At 43.8% G+C, this 27271-nt stretch overlaps 1 protein-coding gene across 1 annotated transcript in view; it reads right to left on the bottom strand.

Moving 5' to 3' along the window:
• The window catches only part of cacna1c (calcium channel, voltage-dependent, L type, alpha 1C subunit), a 1035639-nt gene that overhangs the window by 329577 nt on the left and 678791 nt on the right, over nt 1-27271 (bottom strand). Inside the window, exons 20-24 of the mRNA XM_080190924.1 lie at nt 21075-21204; nt 11109-11168; nt 7044-7150; nt 2490-2577; nt 1335-1442 (exon numbers count right to left, since the gene is read on the bottom strand). Of these exons, the coding sequence (XP_080047050.1) occupies nt 1335-1442; nt 2490-2577; nt 7044-7150; nt 11109-11168; nt 21075-21204 (493 nt within the window). The remainder of the gene's footprint in view (nt 1-1334; nt 1443-2489; nt 2578-7043; nt 7151-11108; nt 11169-21074; nt 21205-27271) is intronic.

Raw genomic sequence — 27271 nt, 5'->3', positions numbered from 1 at the left:
CCTACTCCTTTTCCTATGTTCCTAATCAAGGCTTGCAAAGGTGCAAAAGATAATGTAATGGGTATATTTAATCATGTTATTCTGATTTTGTATTTTTATTTTAAACTTCTATCAAATTCTTACGTTGGGCATTAGAAACTTACGTTATTTAAAAAAAAGATAGATTAGCATTCTACAGAAAGCATTTGAGCTGTTTGGGATAAAAGGTAGGGCAGCTAGAGAACTTCAGGACAATACAGAGTGACATACTTTTTGTTTCGGGTGTGCTAAGCCCCACCCACGGCACGAATGGGACCCGCGATTTTTTTTTCAGGCAAAGTGTATATGGGAGTGCCTGAAAGCAGGTTTACATTGTAAATCTGAGCATAGTCAAATAAAAATGAGAAAAAAAGTTGAAACAAGCTGTAACAAGAAGATTGACAACAGGGTATAAGGTTTAGCAGACTTTGAGTCAGGTTAGATGTCAGCGTGATGGCGATGCAGGCCCAAAATCTCGTGAGAGTGGGAAAACGAGATTCTCATCAGCAAGACCACATTTCCTGATTTTCCGTGTCCCTTGCCTGTGACATAACAAGGTTCCCTTACTTTTCAAGATATTTTGATAAATTTAGATCTGATTATAGGGCAATCTGATTATAGGACAAATGTCCCCCTCTTATTGAACAATCATACTTCATTATCGTGATGTCATAGTGGGGAAGCTCACAGCAGTTTTAGATAAACTTGAAGAAGTCAAGGGGAACCTGTCAGGGCGCAAAGTTCACTACTGCCTCCAAGGGGAGAGGAACACACCTGACAGTGCCAGCCTGGAAGGACCAACATGGTGAAGGGGGAGGGCATCTCATTATGTGTGGTTTAGGGGGCTTTGATGTCTGAGTGGTAGGGGATGGTGCCTCAATGCCTGTGTGTTGGTGAAGTGCCTTGATGCCTGAGTGGTGGAGGACGGAATGGGCGATGCCTGAGTGGTGGGAGGCTGCCCTGATATTTGTGGGAAGTGGGGATTGCCCCAATGCTTGTGGTGGGTCCCCCATGTCTTTGAGGGGTGGCAGCATGGGGTGTTTCTTTCAAATGTGTTGCTGGCTCTATCAGACCCTGGCCCACCAGAGTGGGCAAACCACTCGACGACGCAAATCATGCCCCCAGATTCTCTATGCACTGAGTGTCAGAGAATTTAAAGAAAAAACTTGGTTGTGTAGTTGGAGAGCTCCATGCCCTTTTTCTGGATAAAAATGGGGCATGGACTTCGGATGCAAGAGAAACAAATGGGGAATGGGTAGGAAGTAACTATTTACTGATTTAATTTACAAAATAAATAAATACTAATTCAATCTTACCTTGAAGAGCTGTACACCGATACAGGCAAACATGAACTGTAGTAATGTGGTCACTATCACAATATTACCGATGGTTCTCAGGGCCACAAACACACACTGAACAACGTGCTGAAAAGGTAACAAATGTGACTGTTTCATTATTTTCAATAACATAAATGCAATTTGCTAAAACTTAAAATCAGAGCCAGCAAGTATTTTTAAAAGATAAGTTGAAATGGATTATGTGGAGCAAAGGATAAAGATCATGCTGTGATTTAAATGTAACTTTTTTCTATTCACTCGTAGGATGTGAGTTTCACTGGCAAGACCAATATTCATTGCCTGGTGTCATGAACGCCCAACTTTGCAAGATGATTATGTTTTAAAATGTACCTTTAACATAAAGTGGAACTAACAATTCTTGAAAGGGCATAAATAGAATTCCTGGTAAACACTTCAGTTCTAAGGAGCATTTATGTGATCTCAGGTTGCCAAAGGAAAAGAAACTCAAATAGAAGCCCATTACTTTGATGTCCTCTCTGCCTACTTGGTCACACTCATGGCCACAGGCTACCCTACGGAGACCCTCCCCGTATGATTGTGGTTCAGCTGTTGTAGTTATTTTTACTTTAAATGTTTGAAAGGTGCTATGAAGATGCCTCAAAATGGAGGTGCACTCTTTCTTCTTACATGACTTTACATGCAATGGCAGGCTGCAGCTCCTAATGTGCATGATGGCCTACTATTGGCCCTCCAGCTTCAAGAGCCCACTTGAAGTCTTAACTGACATCCCAGGCCACTTTTTGGGCAATCCAAGAAAAATAATGTCAATATTCTCTATACACTGGGGCAGCACAGTAGCACAGTGGTTAGCACTGCTGCTTCACAGTGCCCCAGACCTAGGTTTGATTCCTGGCTTAGGTCACTGTCTGTGTGGAGTTTGCACGTTCTCCCTGTATCTATGTGGGTTTCCTCCTCTGGCACCTCTGTGTCATCAATTTCTCATATATTCCAGGATTTTCCAAAAACCTCTGTCCAGTTCTAGAGTGTGGGAGAAACTCTTGGAAGCATTATTAGAAATAAAGTAAGTGTCTTCTGGCACCGTTACAGATTATGCATATTCACACAACTGTACTCAAATTCATTCAGCAATAATTTTATGCAGAGATCAATTACCTTTAATCCCTTTGCTCTATTAATGGCTCGTAAAGGTCTCAACACTCGCAGCACTCTGAGAATCTTTACTACTGCTATTGCACTGGAGCTGTAAAGAGAGAAACTGTATTTATCATGGACGAAAGCTCTCGTTTATCGATTGATAACAATATCAATTGGGGTGGGGCAGTGAGAACTTTAAACTCCTGGTCCTCATCTGCATAGTTTCAGTCAGATTCCCACCTGAAACAAGCAGAAAGCAGAAAGTGACAGTTTCAGGCAGAAATAACAGGTAGGAGTGAATGACAGAAAGCAAGATGCTGCTATCAGCGATCAAAAAAAATTATCCCATGATAAAAGGAGTGGCCATATGCCAATCAGGCAAGAAGAGGTTCAGGAAGACCTTGTGGTTTTGCTGTTCCTGACATCATAATGAAAGGTACCCATTCCCTACACTAGATTGACCTGGTGGGAAAACCATGCTTTTGTGCATGCTTTGCGTTAAAATAGGAGTTGGGTCCCCATGATGCCATCAGAAAATGATGCGCATATTCAAAGAAGGACCTTGCCGATTCTCAGCAGGTATCCTTCCAATCTGTTCAGAGGTTTAAGTCAGAAACCTGTGTGAAGTAAGTAGGATCTCGGTGGGTAGGTCCTATGGGTAATATTTAGAACTTAATTTCTCCATTATGCCAAGCAGGTGAAGTTAAAATTGCCCCTATAATTCCTGAAAATTACATAGAAACAAGGAAGTAGAAGCAGGAGTAGGCCATTTGGCCCTTTGAGCCTGCACCACCATTTATTTTGATCATGTCTTAACATCAATTCAAGATCCTGATCCTGCCCTTCCCCCATATCTCTTGATTCCTTTAGCCCAAGAAGATATATCTAATTTCTTCTTAAAATTACACAATGTTTTGGCCTCAATTACTTTCTGTGATTGTGAGTTCCACACATCCACCACCCTCTGGGTGAAGAAATTTCTCCTCACCTCAGACCTAAAAGGTTTACCCTTTATCCTCAAACATTGACCCCTAGTTCTGGACTCCCTCACTTTCTTGAACACAGTATCTGAATCCACCCTGTGTAATCCTGTTAGAATTTCATAAGTTTTTATGAGATCCCTCTCACTTTTCTAAACTCCAATGAATACAACCTTAACCAACTTAGTCTCTCTTCATATGACAGACCTGCCATCTCAGGAATTAGCCTGGTAAACCTTGGCTGCACTCTCTCTATAGCAAGGACATCCTTCCTCAGATAAGTACATCAAAACTGAACACAATACTCCAGGTACGGCCTCATCAACACCTTGTACAATTGCAGTAAAACATCCTGTCCTTTTTTCAAATCGCTCTTGCTATAAAGGCCTACATACTATTTGCCTTCTTTACTGCCTGCTGTGCCTGCGCACTTACTTTCAGTGACTGATGCATGAGGATACGAAGGTCTCACTGAGTGTCCATCTCTCTCAATTTACACCTATTCAAATAATTACCTACCTTCCTATTTTTGCTACCAAAGTGGATAACCTCACATTTATCCACATTACTTGCACCTGTCATGCATACGCTCACTCGCTTAGCCTAACCAAATCATGCTGAAGCATTTCTGCATTCTTCTCACAGCTCACCCAACTTTGTATCATCTGCAAATTTGGAGATAATACATTTACATCCCACTTCCAAATCATTAATATATAATGTGAACAGCTGGGGTCCTAGCACAAATCCCTGTGATCCCACTAGTCACTGCCTGCCAATCATAAAAAGATCCATTTATGCCAACTCTTTGCTCCATAATGCTAACCAGCTTTCTATCCATCCCAAGACATTACCCACAATCCCATGCATTTTTAACTTTACATAGTAGTTTGCTATGTGAGACCATGTCGAAAGCCTTCTGAAAGTGTAAATAAACCACATCCACCAGTTTCCTTGGTCAACTCTGCTAGTTACAAAGAATTCCAATAGATTTGTCAAGTCTGATTTCCCCTTTGTAAACCTATGTTGACTTTGTCTGATTATACCCCTGCTTTCCAAATGCTGAGCTATGAAATCCTTGCTAATAGACTTGAGCAGCTTCCCCATAACTGACATTAATCTCACCAGTCTATAGTCCCCTGTTATCTCTCTAACTCCTGTTTTAAATAGCATGCATACATTAGTTACCCTCCACAGAATTTTGAAAAATGATCATCAATGGATCTACTATTTCTAGAGCCATTCCCTTAAGTATTACTCTGAGATGCAGATTATCAGGCTCTTGAGATTTATCCACCTTCAACCCCATCAATTTCCCCAAAACCATTTCTCTACTAATACTGGTTTCCTTCAGTTCCTTACAAAAATATGTTTCTCTCAGAACTTCTGATATATTATTTATGAATATGCTTGTGATTTTTCATTTATTGCTAGCAGATCACTAATTTAGTGAAATATAAATTTCATCTTCCATAGTTTAGCAAATATCAGCTTCAGCAATACATAATCCTGCATTAACATGACAAATGGTGTCATTTAGAGGTCATTTCTGTAGAGAACCATTTGGTTACGGTTTGATACTGAATTTTGTATCAAGCAGACTATTTGGGCTGCTACATTTATTTCAACATTGAATTCAAGGAGTTCAAGGGGAGAAACTGTCATGAAATGATATCAAGCTTCAGATAGGAACACATGAACAGGAGTAGGCTATTTAGTTCATGGAGCTTGTTCTGTCACTCAATAAGATCATACCTGATCCATGCACTAACTCTACTTATCTGCCTTTGCACCATATCCCTTAATACTTTCCAATGACAAAAATCTTATCAATTTTAGAAGAACAATTGACCAAGTATCAATCATCAATGGCACGATAGGGTTCCAACCATCCACCACTGTTTGCGTATAGAAGTTTAGCTCAGCAGCCTGGACAGTTGGTTAGTGATGCAGAGCGAAGCCAACAAAACAGATTCAATTCCTGCACAGGCAGAGGTTATGCATGAAGGCCCGCCTTTTCAACCTTGCTCCTTGCCTGAGGTGTGATGATCCTGAGGGTAAATCACCACCAGCCAGTTCTCTCCCTCAAAGGGGAGAGCAGACTTTACCTTTATATAAATATAAAATTGAAAATGCACTATTAAAAGCAGATTGATTTCACAATTCTAAATTTGTACTCAGTACATTTGAAAAGTTAAGGTATTTTAATACGACTCAACATGTTGTCAACATGTTTGAATCTTTGAATTCTTTTCAGAATAGATTTTAATTGCACATTTCATATTTGACTATAACCCTTCTAAACCCTCCCAAAAACAAGTTTAATGAAACTTATTTGTTTTAAAATGACGAGTGTATGGGATATCACCCAAAATTTTGATGAGGTCACTATGAGACTGCTTTGTTTTTTTTTCTTTTCTGATATTTTGAAATTGAGCCTGAACAATTACACAATAGAACAAATGTAAAGCAAGGTAGTGTGAAATTGTCATGAATTTACAACCAACCCAGCCAATTTAATCAACAAAATTTTACGAGAAAAATTCTAAGTGTCCAGCAATTGTGAAAATGGGAGAATTGCAGATCTGTTTTTGGGTGAGTTCTTACTCCTAATCTTATGCACATAGTGTTTGAAAAAATGGACTGACTGCTTCTAGCTACCACAGGCAATGGGCAGGGCTGAATTCACCAGCCAGCCTGATCAGGCAGCAAAGGGAGCTATTGCGCATGTGCAGACCTCTGTGGCTGCATATGCACAATTCCAACAGCAGAGGCCTGACACAGAGAGAGACAGTTGTCAAACCACTGTTGTTGCAGCCAGCCTCAATACAGCCCCCTGCCACAATTGCAAAGGCCCATGCTGATCACAGGCTCCACAATGCCCAGAAATATAGCCCCCACCACCTTCCCCCACTGCCCAGACCAATTGTGTCCCCCTATCGATCAGAAGCAAAATGCATAGTTCTCCACCTACCTCTCACTGATCACAGGCAGAGTGGCAGCGCCTGCCCCCCCGCCCCCCCCCAGTTGGGCCATCCCAAGCTGGTCCTGCCCCCTCCAGGCTCTCAGTAGACCCTGATCTGCCCCCTACAGGCCACACATCCCCAGGCCCAGCATCTCTAGGCCCTGTCTCTCCAGGCCCCTCCTCCATAGGCCTCATCCCAATGGCCGTGCCAAGATGCCAGGCTGGCATGGCCAAGCTGGCATTGGCCAAGGGCATCCCCTTGCCCTTCCTGGGGCCTCTCAATGACCTCTGTTATACTGGCGAGGGCAACACAAATGTTCTCCAGTCATGGGGAACCTCTCCCAGTGAGGCCATAAAGGCAAGTCAGCCTGGACAATTGAGCATGCAAAACATTATTTAAGTATATTTAAATAATTTATTCAGCCTCTTGCTGGAATTGGGTGAGAGGCTGACTACATCAGAAATCCGGTACCAGTATGACCGCAAGAGCTGAGAAATCAGGCGCGATCGATGGGCGGGGTGAGCCAGAAAAATCGTGGCCAATATTTCTAAACCCAATTTATATTGTAAATTACACTGGCACAACATGAAAATGTTCGAAGAGTAAAATAAATGTTTATAACTCACTCCATTCCAAAAGAGATGAGAGAAACGCTAACCACAACCAGGTCAAGTATGTTGAAGTAATTTCTGCAGAAGGAGCCTTTGTGAATGAATGCCCCATAGGCAGTCATCTGTAAAAAGCAACACAAAGATGTGATCACAAAGATACTTTTCTAATCAAATGTAATTAAATCAAATTTTTTGAACCTTGTAAAACCACAGGTTCATGTTATATATATTTAAAGAGATTATGGGTTTTCATGGCCTCACTCACCCTGAAACTGTAAAATCCCACCCAAGATCAACGGACATTCTCAGTGTCTGACCTTGGCTGCTCCAAAACCTGGTAAGATTCCAGCCTATGAATCAAAGGATTCCCACCACACACACTAAGACAGAAGCACAGTGACTTTCCCTTGGTTTCTTAAAATCATGGCATGGTATTACTTCAATGAGAAAAGGCCATCGAATAAATCATTATCACAATAACTTTTCCTCAAATCCCTGATTCTCCCACATCTACGTACTTTTGATTCAATTTTTAAATGTTACATCTGTATTTTCTTCATATATCTGGTACTGCATAACACATAATTTTTTTATACTGCTGGCCATCTTCTCATTTAAACCAAACTGTTTTTTAACCTTTTAGGACATATAGGCTGAAAAATCAGTTTAGTTTGGACAGCTGCATGACAAATGCAAATGAAGAGTTAAGGATCATAGGGCGATTCTCCCAAAAAAATTCTAAGTGCTGAATTGATGGAAAAAATGGTGCAATTCATGATTGTTTTCTCTCCCATTTCTCCCTCTCAGTCGCTGGCCAGCTCTGGACCCTCACAGTGCTGCCCCCCAAACACAACTACGACCTCATTGCCGCCTCTGTGACCATTCCCAGGCCAGCCCTGACCTCCCCACTGTCCCAGAGTGCCCCAATCTCCAGCCCCCGTCCCTAGCAATGATGATTCCACCCCCCCAACCCAGCAGACCCATCTTCACCCTAGCAGATCACCCCCACCCTGGCAGATCACCCCTTAGGGGTGGCAGGCCTCCCCTGGGAGACAAAACCCTCCAAGCCCACCCCAGTCCCTGGCCTCCCTCCAGCCCTGACTAAACCCCAATGCAGAATGGCAGTGGGACCCCCCACTTCCACTGATCACCCCAAAGCTCCGTCCACAATAGGCCCACCTCTGTGGCACTGCCCGATGCCTGGTGGGCAATGCCAAGGTGCTGGGGGTACAAGCTGGCACTGCCAGGGTGCCCATGCCCAGGTGACACTACACCCCACCACCCGAACCCTGGTGGGCCCTGACTGCCCTCCCCTTCACTCCAGTGAGATCTCCAGCTAGTTCCCTGAATGTGGGGGGCTACTCTAAACCCCGCCGGAGTGAAATACTCCTTGCGGGGTGGGAGATGCTATTGGGCCTGGAGAATTCTGTCTCAGATCCGATAATGATATTTAAATTACATTAAAAACAGGTTAAAATCACTTAACTGGTCTTGTCGCCGGTTTCCAGCATTGCCTTGACTGTGCCTGATCTTTGGTGATGGGAGAGATACATGCTTTGGGAACGCATGCCTCAAACCCACGAAATGCCGACACACGCATCTCCCAACCCGACGCGCCAAAAAACTAATGCGTTGTGATGGGAGAATCAACCCATAGAGTCACAACAATGCAGAAGGAGGCCATCTGGCTCATTGAGCCATCATCTAACATCAATTCCACCCAGGCCCTACCTCCATAGCCCCCACATATTTAGTCCCCTTGATGCTAAAAGGTACTTTAGCATGGCCAATCAACATATTCCATACATCTTTGGACTATGGAAGGAAACTGGAGCATCTGGAGGTAACTCACACAGAAACAGGAAGTTGTGCGAATTCCACGCAGTTTTTTTTTCGCTTTTATTCCAATTCAATCAAATCAAGTCCAATTCAGAGTCTCAACAAGTTAAGACATTCCGGATCCAAGCTGACAAGACAGGGTTCTCACCTCCTGTCTTGGGCTTGATCTACATGATCCAAGCTGATTGGAGTAGGCATTGCTCCTCTTCCAAGGTTTGATCTCATCTGCATCTCATCTGCCGAGATGCTGCTTTTAAAAATTGCTTCAAATGAAGCTGAAATATAACCTAATGACTTCAACCAAGCACAGCATGTCAATACTACACTTGATCTTCACGCAAACAGTTTTATGTAGACCAAGAAACATTGGTATCCATAAAAATTAGTGTTTGGAAACTGTGGCCGCAATTATCCCATTGCAGAATAGAAGAACTGCGGTCTAGATTGTGAGGTTAAGGCTTCATTATGAATATGAAAAGAACAATTTAGGAGTCCAGTTAGATAAATCATTATATCTAGTTTGCAAGTGGAAATGCAATGCCTACTCCAATCAGCTTGGATCATGTAGATCAAGCTCAAGACAGGAGGTGAGAATCCTGTCTTGTCAGCTTGGATCCGAAATGTCTTAACTTGTTGAGACTCTGAATTGGACTTGATTTGATTGAATTGGAACAAAAACAATAAAAAAACTGCATGGAATTTGCACAACTTCTTGTTTCTGTGCGAGTTACCTCCAGATGCTGTGGTTTCCTTCCATAGTCTGAAATAGCTGACACGATGTTGCATTTCTTCACAAAATATTTAAATGTAAAGTACTGCTGCAGCTATATAGCTGTGTTTATTACACATTCTTAGCTGCCCTGAGAAGGTGTGCCCGGCCTTTTTTTAACCAGTCAATCGTCTTTTCTGAAATGTAAAGAAATTGAACTTCATAGGAATAAAATTCGGTTTGATAGGGACACAAAACAGGTGGTAGCCAATCATATGCACTCTTTCCATTATTCCTTTCCATTGACCCGATACATTTAAGTTCCAGAATCATCTTTATCAGTCCTCTTTGAATCACTCTCCACTATAAATTTGTTCATTTGGCATCATGTCTGAAATATTATTCCATGTCTGGTTTTAACTTTGTTCAAAATTAGGATAACGTGTTTTGATTTACAGTCAAATATAACTAAAGTCAAATGTTTTCATTGAATAATTTATAATCATATCTAAATCATTTTTCTTTTTTACCTTTGTTAATTACCCATTCATGGTATCTAAATTATCAGCAGGGCTGAGTAGGCTAAGTCACTGGATTCAGTAAATGCAATCATTAACTCATGAAAGTATTTGGCTCCTGGTTCTTGAAAAGGCACTTGGGTTCCTATCTCACCACTTTAAGATATAAGCTGTGCAGTTATAGGGCGCAGATATAATTGTTGAATGTAATCCTTGCTTTATAAAAGCAGGTGAATTCTCGTCCTTTTTGAGGCATTCAAATGCCATTTCTTCATGGTGTGGCAGAAATATTTCACTATATATCTAGGAGACGTAAATTAGGTGTGCATCTTATCTCTTTGCTGTCTTGCCTGTTCCAAGCTCTGATTTGTGCCAGATGGCACTTGAGTATGAACACAAAGGGTGCAATCCTACCAGCCATTCACACAGTATTGCCAAGTGAGGACAATGAATTTGGCACTCAGCCAAATCTCCATTCACTACAGTGGGATCAGAAAATCATGCTGGCATAAACAGCCAGAAGATTCTGCACCTAGTATCCACCTGATCACTGAAGTGTATTCCATAATCAGTAGGCACCGCATGAAATTTTCCATTTTCTGCTTACATGCTGGCCAACTGGGGGCACACGCATAATGGTTTGGGTATAATCTTGAATGATGTTTATCTCCCTTCCTGTGTCACTGCATAAGGCAACTTGTTGTGATCAGCAAAATGTCTACCTTACAAGTGGCTCAATCCAACAAGCTATTAATGGATAGTGTGGATAGCAGAGGATAGGAAATGGATTGTTGCAGAATTGTATTAGTCATAATTCCAATAGTCACTCCCCAGCTTCAACAACACTTTTATCCTTGTCACCTTCTGCCTTCTGTTGCCAAGTCAATTTTCAATTACAAACAATTTTTCTCCCTTAAAATATCCATGCAAAATTGTTTAAGAATTTTTGTAATAATAGATCATTAACAAATGCAAATTCATAAAATGACAGGAAGATTATTGATGTGCCATTACCTTAAGTATAATTTCGACAGTGAAGATGCTAGTGAAGACATAATCTGCATAGGTAAGGACCTGTAAAAAAGGAATTTAGAATTAAATTTAGTCCAACTTTGTAAATGCAATTTTGTAAACAACCAGAATTTTTAAAAATGGACACATCAACTGAGGATTTAAAACAAAAAGAAACTCTATCAGATCTGCTGTGGCATTGCTCGTAGTGAGTCAGGTAGTTTGCTTTTGGTTATTGTTAATAACATTAGGGATATTTACTTACACCATTTAGAGGATTACATGCCTCCATGCAAGTTCCATGCCCGTTGATCCACTGCACAATTTCAAGAACTAATGAAAGCCAAAGTGTTTTGTGTAAAAAAAAACTTTGGAAAAATATAATGTGTTGATCAATTTCTCCTATGAACAAAACCTGGACAGCAAACTCATAAAAGTGTCAATTATCCAGGTTCTTTCAATTTTCAAAAACTGCAAACACTTGAAACCATTTGAGTTACACCAACAAATGCTGAGAAATTGACTGGAAGTCAATAAAGTAAGACAGCCAGGACAGTCAATTAAACAATGTTTCCTCTGGGGCACAGGTGTTCCTGTTATTTAAACAGATGTTTGGGTTCTCAGCTAAGCTTCATTATGTATGCATTGGTGGAAGGACAAAGCTTGTCATAGGGGTATGACAGGGCATAGGGAGTGGTTGAAAGGGCAGAACCTGGCTTAGGAGACGTGAGGACATGGGGTGGGTGGTGGGCATAAAGTTGCTTGGATTGCGTATGGGGAGTATTTTGAGGGTGAAGGGGTGTGAAGGATGAGGGCCTAATGACTTTTATGCAGATTTTCAATTCTGCAAACTAAAGGCACAATCTTACCACTTTGGCTCACCTGACATTTGGTGAAATGAAGTGGTACGATTGGGTGAGGGGCGCAAAACAAGAAACAAGCCTGATTTCTTGTCTCCCCCAACCATACTGGCCCTGTTTTGTTGGCGAAATTGGCTTTGCTCCCAAAAGGAGTGCCAAACTAATTTAAATATTAATGATATAATTTAAATGTCATTAGCCAGTCCCAGATGCTATTGTCCGGGCTCACTTGAACTTACCTGCTCCCAGGTTGAGTTTCCCACCAATGGGAGACCAGACATGATGGCTTGCTGGGAGGGACCGGAGGTCACTGAAGTTCCTGGGTGGTCAGGGTCAGGGCCGGGCAGTGTCCATGGGGCAGTGTCAGCCTGGAAGTGCCCAGCTGGTGCTTTGGCACTTCCTGCCTGGCATCCTGATAGTACAGTAAGAAGTCTCACAACACCAGGTTGAAGTCCAACAGGTTTATTTGGTAGCACAAGCCACAAGCTTTCAGAGTGCTGCTCCTTCATCAGGTGATGAAGGCCCATTAGTGGGCCTGGCACTGAAGTCTCCAGGCCTGCTCGTGTCTTCCACCAGCAGGGATTACACAAGCTCCCCACTTACGGGGAATTAGTTGCATGACTCCGCTGGAGTGAAGGGGGGACAAAGGGTCAGGCCGGGTGTGCCCCCTCAGCATTGGCCAAGGAGCAAAGTGGTAATGCCCAGGTGGCACCTTGACATTGCTTATCGGACATGGGGCCGTGCCAAAGTGGTGAAATGTGGGAGCAAGGCCTAGGGATGGGGCCTAATAGGGTGTGGCCTGATGGGGGCATGGCCTAGAGACGATTGATGGGGGTGGGGGCCGAGGATCTCGCAGCTACTCTGCAGTTGGGATTAGTGGGAAAAGTAGGGAGGCCAGTGATTGGGGCAGGCTAAAGGGTGGTCAGCTTGCTGGGGGGTCAGCACTGCAGGGGGTGGAGTCAGCACTCCTGGACCAGGGTCAGCATTGCAGGGGGGGTGTGGTAATAGTTGGGGGGAGATCAGTAGCGGGGGGCTGGAGATCGGGGCAGGCCGAAAGGGGGGTATGGGGCTGGGCATGATTGGGGGGCCAGCATTTGGGCCACAGGAGCATTGAAAGCCATCATTGCAGAGGTCACAGGGCTCGTCCTGGTAAAGCCGTCCAGTTATGTTGTGAAGTTGTTAGATTGCTCCTGAATAACTGCCTAGTATTGTTTCATGAAATCCCTCGGTGAGGTCATAGAACATCAATCAATATGGCATTCATTGCATGACTGTGCAATCAGCAATAGAGGGCTCATAACAAGGACTGACCTACGTGGGGTGGGCAGTGTTGAGGATTATAAAGGTATGAAGGCAATTTTCTGATACAACTCCTGATTGCTTATCAGTATCTATGAAGGAGCTAAGTTATCATTGACTGTTGTATCAAAACTGTCTGTGTCTCTCACAGATGCCAAGGCAATGGGTGACATAAACAATATTCTAATGAATGCAGAGTAATGAGTGTTTGTCAATAATCACACAATGGTGCTGTACTCTCTGTGAGTAAAATGCGAACACAATATCCTTGTTGTTATGTCACAGATGTGTTGTGATGTCCGGTGGCATCTTTGGGCCCAGTATCAAGATGCAGCCTCTGTTTTAATTGTTCATGAAAGCTAACATTTGGAGAGCTGGTGCTATCTTGATGCAGCTTCATCTTCATGCTAATCATTGACAGATATCTTTCCACTTAAAGCTGTCTTACTAAGTATCTGTCAGACTGGCATATGTGCATCTATGTGTGAAATAGTGTTTCTGCCTCTTCAAGGTTGCCTCAGCTACTGGTGTTTTCACTCCATGGATGTAAGGACCCAATCATGGCCGGAAGTATGGTATCTTGAATGCCATAGCCAATGTATGGGAGGATTGTGGATTGTAGGGCTCATGTTGCCTCTCCGCTGTGGCTACAGCCATTGATTCTTGGACCCTGCATCCATTCTGATATTTGTGTGAGGATCAGATGCCAAGCAAGACCATATGCAGCACACCAGGGACAGTCAGCATGGCCTTGTGAATGGAAAATCATATCTCAAATTTAATTGAGTTTTTTGAAGGGATAAGAACATAAGAACATAAGAAATAGGAGCAGGAGTAGGCCATCTAGCCCTTCGAGCCTGCCCCGCCATTCAATAAGATCATGGCTGATCTGTTGTGGCTCAGTTCCACTTTCCCGCCCTCTCCCCATAACCCTTAATCCCCTCTCTTATCAAGAACCCATCAACCCGCTTCTTAAAAATATTTAGCGAGGCAGCCTCCACCACTTCAACGGGCAGAGAATTCCAGAGATTCACCACCCTTTGAGTGAAGAAGTTCCTCCTCAACTCCGTTCTAAACCGCCTCCCCTTTATCTTGAGGCTGTGCCCCCTAGTCCTACTGTCTTTTTTGAGCGGGAAGAGTCTCTCCACCTCTATCCTATCCATCCCATTCATCATCTTATACGTCTCAATGAGATCTCCCCTCATTCTTCTAAACTCTAACGAGTACAAGCCTAGTTTATTCAGCCTCTCCTCATAGCTCAATCCCCTCAACTCCGGTATCAGCCTAGTAAACCTCCTCTGCACTCCCTCCAGGGCCAAAATATCCTTGCGCAGGTGCGGCGCCCAAAACTGCACACAGTACTCCAGCTGCGGCCTCACCAATGCCCTATACAGCTGCAGCAAGACCTCCCTACTTTTATATTCAATCCCCCTCGCTATGAAGGCCAGCATCCCATTTGCCTTCCTGACCACCTGCTGCACCTGCAAGCTGGGTTTTTGCGACTCATGCACAAGGACCCCCAAGAAGGTAGATGAGGACAGTGCAGTTGATGTTGTCTACATGGATTTTAGCAAGACCTTTGACAACATACCACGTAGTAGGTTGTTGCATAAAGTTAAATCTCACGGAACCCAGGGTGAGGCATCTAAATGGATACTGTAGAGAGTTGTTTTTCAAAGTGGAGGCCTGTGACCAGCGGTGTGCTTCAGGGATCAGTGTTGGGCCCACTGTTACTTGTCACTTATATTAACGATTTGGATGAGAATATAGGGGGCATGGTTAGTAAGTTTGCAGATGACACAAGATTGGTGGCATAGTGGACAGTAAAGAAAGTTATCCCCAGTTGCAACGGGATCTTGATCAGTTGGGCCAGTGGGCTGATGAATGGCAGATGGAATTTAATTTAGACAAATATGAGGTGACGCATTTCGGTAGATTGAACCAGCGCAGGATTTACTCAGTTAATGGTAGGGCACTGAGGAGAGTTACAGATCAAAGAGATCTAGGGGTGCATGTTCATAGCTCCTTCAAGTGGAGTCACATGTGGATAGAGTGGTGAAGAAGGCGTTCAGCATGCTTGGTTTCATCAGTCAAAACACTGAATTCAGGAGTTGGGACGTCTTGTTGAAGTTGTACAAGACATTGGTAAGGCCACTCTTGGAATATTGTGTGTGATTCTGGTCACCCTATTATAGAAAGTATATTATTAAACTAGAAAGAGTGCAGAGAAGATTTGATAGGATGCTACCCCCGGGACTTGATGGATTGAGTTATAATTAGAAGCTGGATAGACTGGGACTTTTTTGTCTGGAGCATAGGAGGCTGGGGAGTGATCTTATAGAGGTCTATAAAACAATGAGGGACATAGATGAGCTAGATAGTCAATATTTTTTCCCAAAGGTAGGGGAGTCTAAAACTAGAGGACATAAGTTTAAGGTGAGAGGGGAGAGATACACAACTGTTCAGAGGTGCAATTTTTTCACACAGAGGGTGGTGAGTGTCTGAAACAAGTTGCCAGAGGTAGTATTAAAGGCAGGTACAATTTTGACTTTTAAAAAGCATTTAAATAGTTACATGGGTACGATGGGCATAGAGGGATATAGGACAAATGCAGGCAATTGGGATTAGCTTTGGGGTTTTAAAAAAAAAGGGCAGTATGGACAAGTTGAGCTGAAGGGTCTGTTTCCATGCTGTAAACGTCTATGATTCTATGACTCTTGTGCCCTGTAAGTCTTTGGAAGTCTAGAACATTTAAAAAAATGATTGCTTGTTTTTCAACTCTGCATGTTAACATAAGCCTAACGGTTTTCATTATTGGTTTGGTGTGCTGCATGACTAGTTTCACAATCATCCATTATCATAGTAATGTACTTGCTATTTCACAGTTTAATTGATAGCTACAAGTGGTGTAGACTCTTTGATATGGGCTTATGAATTCTGGTGCTTGTTATAAGGGATTGTGCATTTGAATGTAATGTATTGGTATTATAATGATTTATTTCATTGAAGGAATTTAGTAGTAAGTTAGTTTTTTATGAATGGGGGTGTTTGTTTCAAAATAGTAAAGTCTGCAATAGGCACTTAGAACTTTATTTTGTGGACCTTCATCTTACCTCAAATCTGCATGGAACCTGACGTCTAACTATGGTGGATAATAGCATTGTAGGTATAAGGGGAAAGAATAGCGGGTGGGTAATGACAGTTTGGCATGAGTTCGCACTAAATTAGCATAGAGCTATAATGCATCATGCAGAATAGGTAGACAGGCATAGGTTCACTAATGGGCTATAAGGGGCCATGGATGGGTGGAGTAGCATACATTGGTAGAGGGGCTATAAAGGGTCATGGGGATGAATGGAGGGCCATAGGTTGGTACAGAAGCTATAAAGAGCTACGAAGATCAGTGGAGGGTGCAGATTGACATGCAGAGTATTAAGGAATATATGGGATGCATGGGGAGCATAGGGTTGCATGAGTTGGCATGAATGGGGCATGAGGTGTATGTGAGGGGGTTAGGAGGTGAAGGCTGGTGAAATCTTCAGTGTTAAACTGTGGACAGTGCCGGAGCTCCAAGCCTACTTCCATACTCAAGGATATGATACTTCCATACTTTAGGATACGAATGGAATACTTTAGGATACAAATGGAAAAAGATGAGCGCTGTCCTAAGGGGAGGGTGCTAAATTGGGGGACGGCTAGATACAGTCAGATTAGGCAGAAGCTTAGGGATACAGACTGGGATTGGCTGTTGGAGGGCAAATCCACGTTAGGCACGTGGGAGTCTTTCAAGGGAAAACTGCAATGGGGGCAGGAAAGGCATGTGCCGGTTAAGAGAAAGGATGGGAAAGGTAGGATTAGAGAGCCGTGGATTACTAGAGATAGGACCTGGTCAGGAAGAAACGAGAGGCGTATGTCAGGTCTAAGCAACTGGGAACGGAGACAGCATTGGATGAGTACAGAGAGAGTAGGAGGGATCTCAAAAGGGGAGTTAGGAGGGCAAAAAGGGGGCATGAAATGGCTTTGGCAGACAGGATTAAGGAAAATCCAAAGGCGTTTTACTCCTATGTTAGGAGCAAAAGGGTGGTTAGGGGAAAAATCGGTCCCCTCAGGGACAGACGAGGGGAATTGTGCTTGGAGTCTGAGGGAATGGGGGAGATCCTGAATGAATACTTTGCATTGGTATTCACGAAGGAGAGGGGCTTGATGTCTGGCATGGTCATCGAGGGAGCTGTAGACCAATTGAAGGAACTATCGATTACGAGGGAAGAAGTGTTAGAGCTTTTAGAGGGCATTAAAACTGATAAATCTCCGGGGCCTGATGGCATTTATCCTAGGCTGCTTAGGGAGGCGGGAGATGAAATTGCTGGGCCTCTGACGCAAATCTTTGTCTCTTCTTTGGACACAGGTGAGGTCCCAGAGGACTGGAGGATAGCAAACGTGGTACCGTTGCATAAAAAGGGTAGGAGGGATAACCCGGGTAACTTTAGGCCAGTGAGTTTGACTTCAGTGGTAGGCAAGTTGATGGAGAGGATTCTTAGGGATAGGATGTACGAGCACTTAGAGCGTTGCAATCTGATTAAGGATATGCAGCATGGCTTTGTAAAGGGGAAGTCTTGCCTTATGAATCTGGTAGAATTTTTTGAGGACGTGACAAAAACAGTCGACAAAGGACGAGCCGTTGATGTCGTCTATATGGATTTTAGTAAGGCGTTTGACAAAGTCCCTCATGGTAGGTTGGTGGAAAAGATTAAAGCTCATGGGATACGAGGCCAGGTATCTAGATGGGTGGAGAACTGGCTTGCTAAGAGGAGACAGAGAGTAGTAGTGGAGGGGTCCTTTTCTAGCTGGAGGTCTGTCACTAGTGGTGTGCCGCAGGGCTCAGTACTGGGACCTCGTCTCTTTGTAGTCTATATAAATGACTTGGAAGAGGGGATAAGTGGTGTGATCAGCAAATTTGCTGATGACACCAACATGGCTGGATTGGCGGGCAGTGAGGAGCAGTGTCTGGCAATACAATGGGATATAGATAGGCTGGTATATTGGGCAGATATATGGCAAATGGAGTTTAATCCGGACAAATGTGAGGTGATGCATTTTGGCCGGAATAATGTAGGGGGGAGTTATATGATAAAGGGAAAGCCCATAAGGAGTATAGAAACGCAGCAAGACCTGGGGGTGCAAGTGCACAAGTCTTTGAAGGTGGCAGTACAAGTGGAGAAGGTTGTGAAGAAAGTGTATGGTATGTTAGCCTTTATAGGAAGGGGTATAGAATGTAAGAGCTGGAGTCTAATGTTGCAGTTGTATAGAACGTTGGTTAGGCCGCGTTTGGAGTACTGCGTCCAGTTCTGGTCGCCTTACTTACCGGAAGGACGTGGAGACTCTGGAGAGAGTGCAGAGGAGGTTTACCAGGATGTTGCCTGGTATGGAAGGACTGGGTTATGAGGAAAGATTGAGCAAATTGGGGCTGTTTTCCCTTGAAAGACAGCGACTGAGGGGGGATCTAATAGAGGTATATAAGATTATGAAGGGTATAGTTAGAGTAAACAGAGGTAAGCTATTTCCTATGTTAGAGACACACAGTACGAGGGGCCACGGGCTTAAGGTGAAGGGGGAGAGGTATAACGCAGATATTAGAGGGAGGTTTTTCACACAGAGGGTAGTGGGGGTATGGAATGCTCTGCCAAGTAAGGTGGTGGAGGCAGGCACGCTAGATTTGTTTAAGAGTAACTTAGACAGGCACATGAGTGGGTTGGAGATGGGAGGATATAGGAGATTGTTTTAAATAAAGTTCATAAACAGTGGGATGACCCTGGTAATGGAAAAGGATATGGGATGATAAAAATGTTTTTTCTCTTTTAATTCACAGGTTTTAAGTCGGTCCGCCTTGTTGTCCAGTGAGGGGCATACACGCGATGGGTCGTACTTGGGGCTGCTCTTGAATGTTCGAGACTGGCCTAGTGCTTCATGTTGTTAGTGTGTGCTTAAACTGGACCAGATACTGGGCAACACGACAGCTCAGTGACTATCACTGTTTGCTGTGCAGACACGTGGATTTGGGCCAGTGTCTGTGGGAGTTTGCGCATTCTCCCTGTGCTTGTGTGGGTTTTCTCCGGGTGCTCCGGTTTCCTCCCACACCCCAAAGATGTGCTATTAGGCTGATTGGCAGTAATAAATTGTCCCTAAATTAGTTTCCCTCAATGTGGATTGCCATAAAAACAATAGATAGGGGTCATGGGTGGAGGGGCGGACTGGTAATATTAAAATGGCGGTGCAGGCTCGTTGGGCTGAAGGGCCTGTTTCCCGGGCTGTTTTTGCTCTTCTTCTTTGTTCAACATCCTTCTCAGTTCTTCTCAGGTTGTCCACCCCAATTTCTAATCTAACACATTCCCCAATCCATAAACATCCGGCGGTACTCTCCCCCAAAAATTCTAAGTGTTGATTTCATGGGAAAACTGGAGTAATTCATGCTCGTTTTTTCAGTGGGAGTTCAGACTAGAATCCCCCACACTCTGTACAATGCAGAGACCACCAGAATGAATAGTATTAGATTTCATGGGGCAGGACCTATTCCCATCCTGGAGGCTGAAAGCAGCGGACCTCTGTACGTGCACAGTGGCTCTGCATTGTCAACCTCCGTTTGTTGACCAGCTCAATCACTGGCTAGCCCAGGATCCCTGCAGTGCTGCCCTCCAGATCCTCCACGGCCCGATTGTAGTCCCCGCCCCCCCCGACCCTTCCTGGGCCAGGCCCGACAACTCCCTGTTCCCACCCCCATCTCTTCAGCCCCCCATCTGGAGTACCAAACCACACCCCCCCCACACCCCTGCAGGCAGACCCTCTCCCTCCCACGAGCTGACACTTTCCCCCAGCCTGCCTTGATCATGGCCTCCCTTCTGCTCCATCAATCCAAAAGCAGAGTGGTAGCGGGCTCTCCACCCACACTGATCACCCCAGGCCACGCTTCTATTAGGCTCCTCAGGTTCACCCCAGTAGGCCCTGTCCCCTTGGCACTTCCCTATGCTCAATGGGCAATGTGAAATTACCCCCAAGGCATTGGCACTTTGCACCTTCGGCAGTGCAGGGGCCACAGGCCCATGGGGCACCATTTCCCCACCGTCGACCATCTCAGGCCCTGATTGTTCCCCCTTCACTCCTGTTGGTCAGGCCACTAGCTCTCCGAAAGTGGGGAGCTACACTAAACCCTGCGAGAGTGAAATACTCTGGTGGGGTGGGAGAGGCTAGCAGGCCTGGAGAATTCAGTGTCGGGCCTGCTAATCACATTAAAATTAGATTTGAATAAAGATTTAGATTACTTACCTGTCTTCCCGCCAGATTTCCAGCATTGGAAGATGCACGGTGGGAAAGCATGCGTGAATCCCGTGTGTGCCCGGCCACGTGATTCTCCCACCCCACTGCACTAGAAATTTAGCACGGCAGGGTGGGAGAATCACCTCTGTAATGGCCACACAACCAATTTTAAAGGTTGAGCTCATAAGACTGGGAATTCTCTCGTCTCTGTGTACCTGCTCTGGGACTGAAAATATGGGTATGGATATGACGACAAACATCAATAGGCAGGATACTCCATTTAATTAATGCATGATGACATTCTCACTGAAGGTTAAAGTCAGGGGAGTTTAAGTCAATTCTGACTTTATTTGATTTTCTTGAAGCCACTTTGATATTTATTGTCAGTACACACACCATCACTATTTGGAAAACTGTAATTACTATGAGAATATAAATCCCACTCTAATTGTTTAAATGCAACAGATAATATTCATCTCAATGCTTTGTGTTTTATACTTACTTGATTTCTTTTGGTGTCCTGGTGGACAGGATCTTCTGCTGCCAAAGAAATACTGCTCATGAGGATGAAGAACAAGATGAGATTTGTAAAAATGTTGTCATTAACGATCCTGTGGCACAGCACCCGGAATCTATAAAGTAGGTTTGTATGAGATAATCACAATAATAAATTAGAAGTAAACAGTTGTGTTAATCATTATTTCTATTTTATTGGCTCCTACCCCAACATATATAGAATATATATATTAAATATGTATATATATAAAATTCATTATCCAAAAAACAATGCATCAAATCCTGACTCAAGCTGCCTGAAGACTTATCATTAGTGTAATAGACTGCTTTTCGATGCCATCACTCTTTTTTCTGCTTTAGCACATTGCCCAAAATAGAAAACATTCGCCCACTCAATGAAGCTTAAATACAAACATTGCTGAAAGTGGGAATTCATCCCATTAAAATTCATTCTACAAGCAACAGGAGACACTTTAGGCATGAGAATAATATCAATGATTGAAAATTATGCGCATTTCAAAATTGTGTATCTTATTCTTCATGTTATATTTCTGAAATAAATTTATCTGGGCTTTCAGTTTTGTTGGTCTAAAGCAGGTTGTTATACTGAATAAAGGAATTGAATATTAAACCTGCCAACAAACCATAAGTGAGTTATTTCCTAATTTACAAATTCTGGCAGTACGTTTATTCCTTCGTTTCTAAGCTTCCATCAACTTTTATTGAGTTATCTGTGTGTATCTGATACTCACAAATCCTTGTCTATAGCTAAAGCGCTTTAGTACAGTGATCTCTTTTTAGTATTCGTTTCCTTTGGATCACGTTCAATTAATGTTTCTGGCAATTAATATTACATTTTTGCAATTAAAAATTAAGGAGATAAATTCAATAGCTTTGGAAAGAGTACTTAGAAGACTCTGGATTTATTACTGGATTTATTAAGGAAAAACATTGCAAAACTACATAGAAAGGACATGGGAATGGGTCTAGTTAAATTGCTCTTGCAAAGAGCTGCCATGGGCTTGATAGGCCAAATAGCGTCCTCTATATATCATAACAATTCTTCAGCCTGGATTTTTAAAAAACTTTTTATTCCATCCTTAAAGTTACAAAGCCAATGCTCAGACTGGATTATGCAAAATCAAATTCAATTCTCGTTTGCTCCAAATACCAAATTCAAAATCCAACTGAATCTAATTCATGGTTCCCATAAAAAGGTACAAACAAGATCCAAGCTGACAAGATGAAGCATTGCACCCATCTTGGGCTTTATCTAGTTCTGAAGGATTTAAGGGATAATGCCAGTGATGGCAAAAATGAAGCCTTTAAGTGTATATTAATTGCCAAATAAGGACCTTAACTAGCAGCAGAGCAAAAAGGCCTTTCACAATTCTGCGCTATGATCCTTCAAGCAAAAAATTGTGTTTAATAATGGGGGGATTTTCCGGGCCGTTAATCTCGATCATGATTCGTGATGGCCTGGAGAAACGTGAGTCAGTGGAAAAGCTGGTTTTGCGTCGGGGGCCAAACCCAGCAATGACCCTCCCAAACCACACTGCTGGCGCCGATGAGGGTCCTGGCCAGAGCGGGAGGGAAGCCTGCTAATATGCAAATACAGCCATTTTAATGTCATTAGTGGGCTTGCAGCCTGAATCAACAGCCTCTCTCTATTCATTCACCACCCCAGCGGGATTTGTACCAGGTGAGCTTTGGTACAGGTCTTCGCAAGCGAAGACCTGGCAAGCCTGTGGTTTGTCTATGGTTAAAAACTACAACTGCAGAAATTGAAGCTGCCTGAAATCATCATCCCAGTAGTGATCTTCAGGTCTGCCAGGGTTAGAAGGGGCAGAGCAGCAAGGGAACTCCCACCCTGGCTGAGAGTGATGAGGCCAAACCCTTGCCCCCAGCCCAAGCCCACCCAACTCCTAAGACCCTTGAGGGACCCTTCCTCCTCAGCCTGGCAGCAGCGGAGCGGTAAACCAAGGGTTGAGGAAGGATCACAAAACCCCTCAGCAATGGGAGGTATCCTCCCCCCCCAACATCTGGCAGGCATGTGGTTTATCCAACCCAATCCCCAATCAGCCCCCTTTGCCCCCTCAGCCACCAGATTCAGGCCCCCTTCCCCCTCAGACTCCCATTCAGCTCCTTTCCCCCCTCAGATCCTCCACTTGGGATTTGTTCCACTTCAGGCCCCCACTCAGCCTCCCTTCAGGCCAAGCACTTTGGCAGTGTCAACAGTGCACTGCCCCTTCATACGACACCCTGGCACTGACACCATGGCCTAGCACCTTGGGCCTTGAGGGGGCTTAAGGAGATAGGTCCAGTAGCTATTTGCCCCTCTCCATTTATACCTTCTCCATTGCAGTTGAATCCTTTGATCTGTAACATGTTCACCAGCAGCAGCTCAACAAAGTGGTTTGCAGGAGAGAATGTGAAACCACAGACTGTCAATCAGGATTACACTTTGTTTACATTGTGGTCAGGAACAATCGGGTACTTGAGGTGCAGCAGCCACACACACAGAGGCTGATGGAAAGCCCTTAATTTTACAGCTGGGTATTTTACATGGCACTGCAGTTAAACTCATTACAGATGGAAGAATCTAGTGCAATGGAGAGAGTATAAATGATTGCTGCTTGCTGGGAAGCAATAGCAAATGCAAAGCTGTGTGCCTACACTGGGGATGAGTGCACTGCTGGCAGACTGGAACTCACCCCCTTCACCACCCACCCTCAGTGAAACTGACATCTCTTTGTCAGAGAATTTCAATGCAGTCTGATCTTACCTGCAGCTTCTAACAGGGAAAAAGGAAAATCTCTGCTGGAGAAAGGAGTGCTGCAACGATTTAAAATCTTGCCAGATGACCAGGAGCATGGAGATTAAAGTGATCTGGCCACTTTAGAATTTTCACAACAAGCAGGCAGAAATGCAGAAATTGATCACAGGGCAGCTTGAGATCACCATGTCAGGTGATCTTTAGGTATGCCAGGGTTAGAAGAGATAGTACATCCATGCCACCTCCCATTCTGGCCAACAGTGGTGAGATAAACCCCATTTCCCCACATTGAGCCCACCCAACCCCCAGGGCCCTTGGGGGACCCTTCCTCTGCAGCCTGGCAGCAGCAGAGGGGCAAATAACTACTGGACCTACCTCCTCGAACTCCCTTGGTGCCCAAGGCACCAGGATGGAGTATCAGTGCCAGGGGTAGTACACTTTTTGCAGTGCCAAGGTGCTTGGCCTGAAAGAAGGCTGAGTGGGAGTCTGAGGAGGAAGGGGGCTGAGTGGGGGGGGGAATGGGGGGGGGCGGGGTGGTTAAGGGGGAAGGAGTACTGAGTGGGGAGTTTGAGGGGGAAAGGAGCGTTAGGTTTGTTGGGGTGGGTCATGTGACCTCACATGTGGGGTGAGCTGGTGAAATCTGCCCAGAGTGGGGAGTCTATGTTTGGAATGTGGAGTGGATAGACATAATAAAGAGCTGTGTTCACTGACACCTGACTGTGGAGAAGACTTAGTACAATGGGGTATAACAGGGGGTCTGAGGAGGGTAGAGGGCTGAGTGGGGTATCTAAGGAGGAAGGAGGGGATGAGTGGGAGGGTCTGAGGGGGAACAGAGCTGAATGGAGGGGGGGAGGCAAGTCACCCTAATGCCTGTATGGTATGGGGGAGGGGTCATCCATTATTTGTGGGGGGAGGATGTCCCTCTTTGGTGAGGGGCTGGTGATCAGTGAGGGAGGTGGGGGGGAAGCACTATTTCATTATTTGTCACGAGAAGGTTCAGTAAATGAGCATGGGGATCAGGACACCCTTTAAAAATTGCGGCCCAGTCTTGACCAGCAGTTTTCACACTATGTATAAATTAGATGGGATTCTCCCGGCTGATAGATGCTGCTAACACCAAAGGAAAACTCTTCAGGCTTCCTGCTGGTATTGGCACTTAGTCCCAAATTAGGAGAATCCAATCCACCACCCCCCCCTCCCACCCTCCCACCCCCCACTCCATACCTTTATCAAAGATGTAGCTAGCAAACAGGGGCTGGTAAGGGGGGGAACTAATAAATTTAGTGCATTCGGATTTTCAAAAAATATTCAATAAGGTGCCATTCTGGAAATTATTGCACAAATACAGGATTCATGGGATTATGAAGTAAAATATTAACATAGATTGAGAATTGGACAAAGGACAGGAAAGACAGAGTTGAAATAAATAGGTTCTTTTTAGGTTAGCAGGTTCTTGTGCTTTAGCTACTTACATTCTGCATGAATGATTTGTCTAAGGAAGCCAAGTGTATTGTATACAAATTGGCTTCTGATACAAAGCTGGAGGGAAAGTAAGCTATAAGGAAGACAGAAAATAGGCTGTGAAAGGAAATAGATTAAGTGAGTGGGCAAGAATATGCCAGATGGAATATAATGCGGGAAAGTGTGAAATCATGCACTTTGGAAGGAAAATTAAAAAAACAGAACTTTTTTTTGCTGTGAGGTGTTAATATTCAGAGATCTGGTTGTCCTTATATATAAATCATAGGAAGATAATCTATTGGTACAGTAAGTAATCAGGAGAGTAAATGCTATCTTTGCTTTTATTACAAAGGGATTGGAGTATAAGAGTGAAGAAAGTCTTGCTGCAATTATATAGGGCTTTGGTGAGACCACACCTGAAATACTGTGTACAAATTTCATCCCCTTACTGAAAGAAAGAGAGTGCTTGAAAGAGAGTGCAACAGGCGGCCACTACATTGTTCCTGGAATAAGGGAATTATTATATGAGGAGAGACTGAGTGGATTAGACCTATATTTGCTTGAATTTTGAAGAATGAGAGGTAATCAAAGTAAAACATAAAATTCCTACAGGGCTTGTTATGGTAAAAACTGGGAGAATGCTTCCCTTAGATAGTGAGGTACAGTATCTGAATAAGGGGTTGGCCATTAATGAGTGAGATGAGGAGAAATTTCTTCATTCAATGCTTCGTAACCTTTGGCATTCTCTACCACAGAGGGCTGTGTTTACTCAGATGTTGAGATATGCAAGACAAAGAATGACAGGTTTTTGGAAACTAAGATAATTAAGGGAGATGGGATGAGGTGGAAGACGCAGTTGAGGTAGATCAGCCATGAAATAACAGAGTAGGCTCTATGTGCTAAATGATCTATTAAGACACTTTTTTCTTATATTTTTATTTTCTATAAAATCAGGCACAGGGATTGCAATGCATAATTACTCTATGCCTGATCAATGTGATGTGGATAATGTTCAAACTCCATGCTGCCAGCTCATTTCTAAGATTGACCGCTGAACATGCTGCTGAGTGACTTCATGCTTCAGCAGGGAGCCCAAGTTCATAGGTCATAGTGATCATAGAGCATAGATTCCTGTAGTGCAGAAGGAGGTCATCTGGCCCATTGAATCTGCATTGACCACAATTCCACCCAGACCCTATCCCCATAATCCCATGCATTTATTTAGCTAGGCCCCCTGACATGAAGCAGCAATTTTAGCATGGCCAATCCACCTAACCCGCACATCTTTGGACTGTGGGAGGAAATCTGAGCACCCAGAGGAAACCCATGCAGACACAAGGAGAATGTACAAACTCCACATAGATGGTGACCCAAGCCAGGAATTGAACCCGGGCGCCTGGCGCTGTGAGATAGCATTGCCAACCACTATGCATCATGCAAGGCTGGCACCTTAAAACTAGTAAAAAGTCTGACAACACCAGGTTTAAGTCCAACCGACTTTACTGTGTTTACCTGGTGTTGTCAGACTTTTTACTGTGTTTACCCCAGTCCAATGCCGGCATATCCACATCATGACCTTAAAACTAGCCTGCACCACTTAAAACCAACTTGCACTTCTTTAAGGTAAGGTGCATTCTGGCTGCAGCAGCGGCTTCAGGAAGAAACTGAAATGAAGCAAGAACTGAAGGCAAAGAATGTGCCCCCAACCTTTTGGATAACATGCTGGGATCAGTAAAGTAGAAAATGGATTGTGGAAGCAAATGGTCCTGATATTCAATGCCGCCAGCGTCATGCTGTTTAAAAAGTTTAATTGCCTCAGACAAGTATGAAAAGTGTTTATACTTTATTTTAACAATTTCTAATTCATCTTTCATTCTTGTAACTCCTTCAGGGACCTTCTTAAGGAATATATGAAGTTTTATTTCTAGACATTCAGCAGAGTAGTG

The sequence above is a fragment of the Carcharhinus amblyrhynchos genome, chromosome 6 (assembly GCF_965287045.1).
Source record: "Carcharhinus amblyrhynchos chromosome 6, sCarAmb.v2.hapA, whole genome shotgun sequence".
NCBI classification, from domain to species: Eukaryota; Metazoa; Chordata; class Chondrichthyes; order Carcharhiniformes; family Carcharhinidae; genus Carcharhinus; species Carcharhinus amblyrhynchos.
This window is presented reverse-complemented; position numbering and strand designations above follow the sequence as displayed.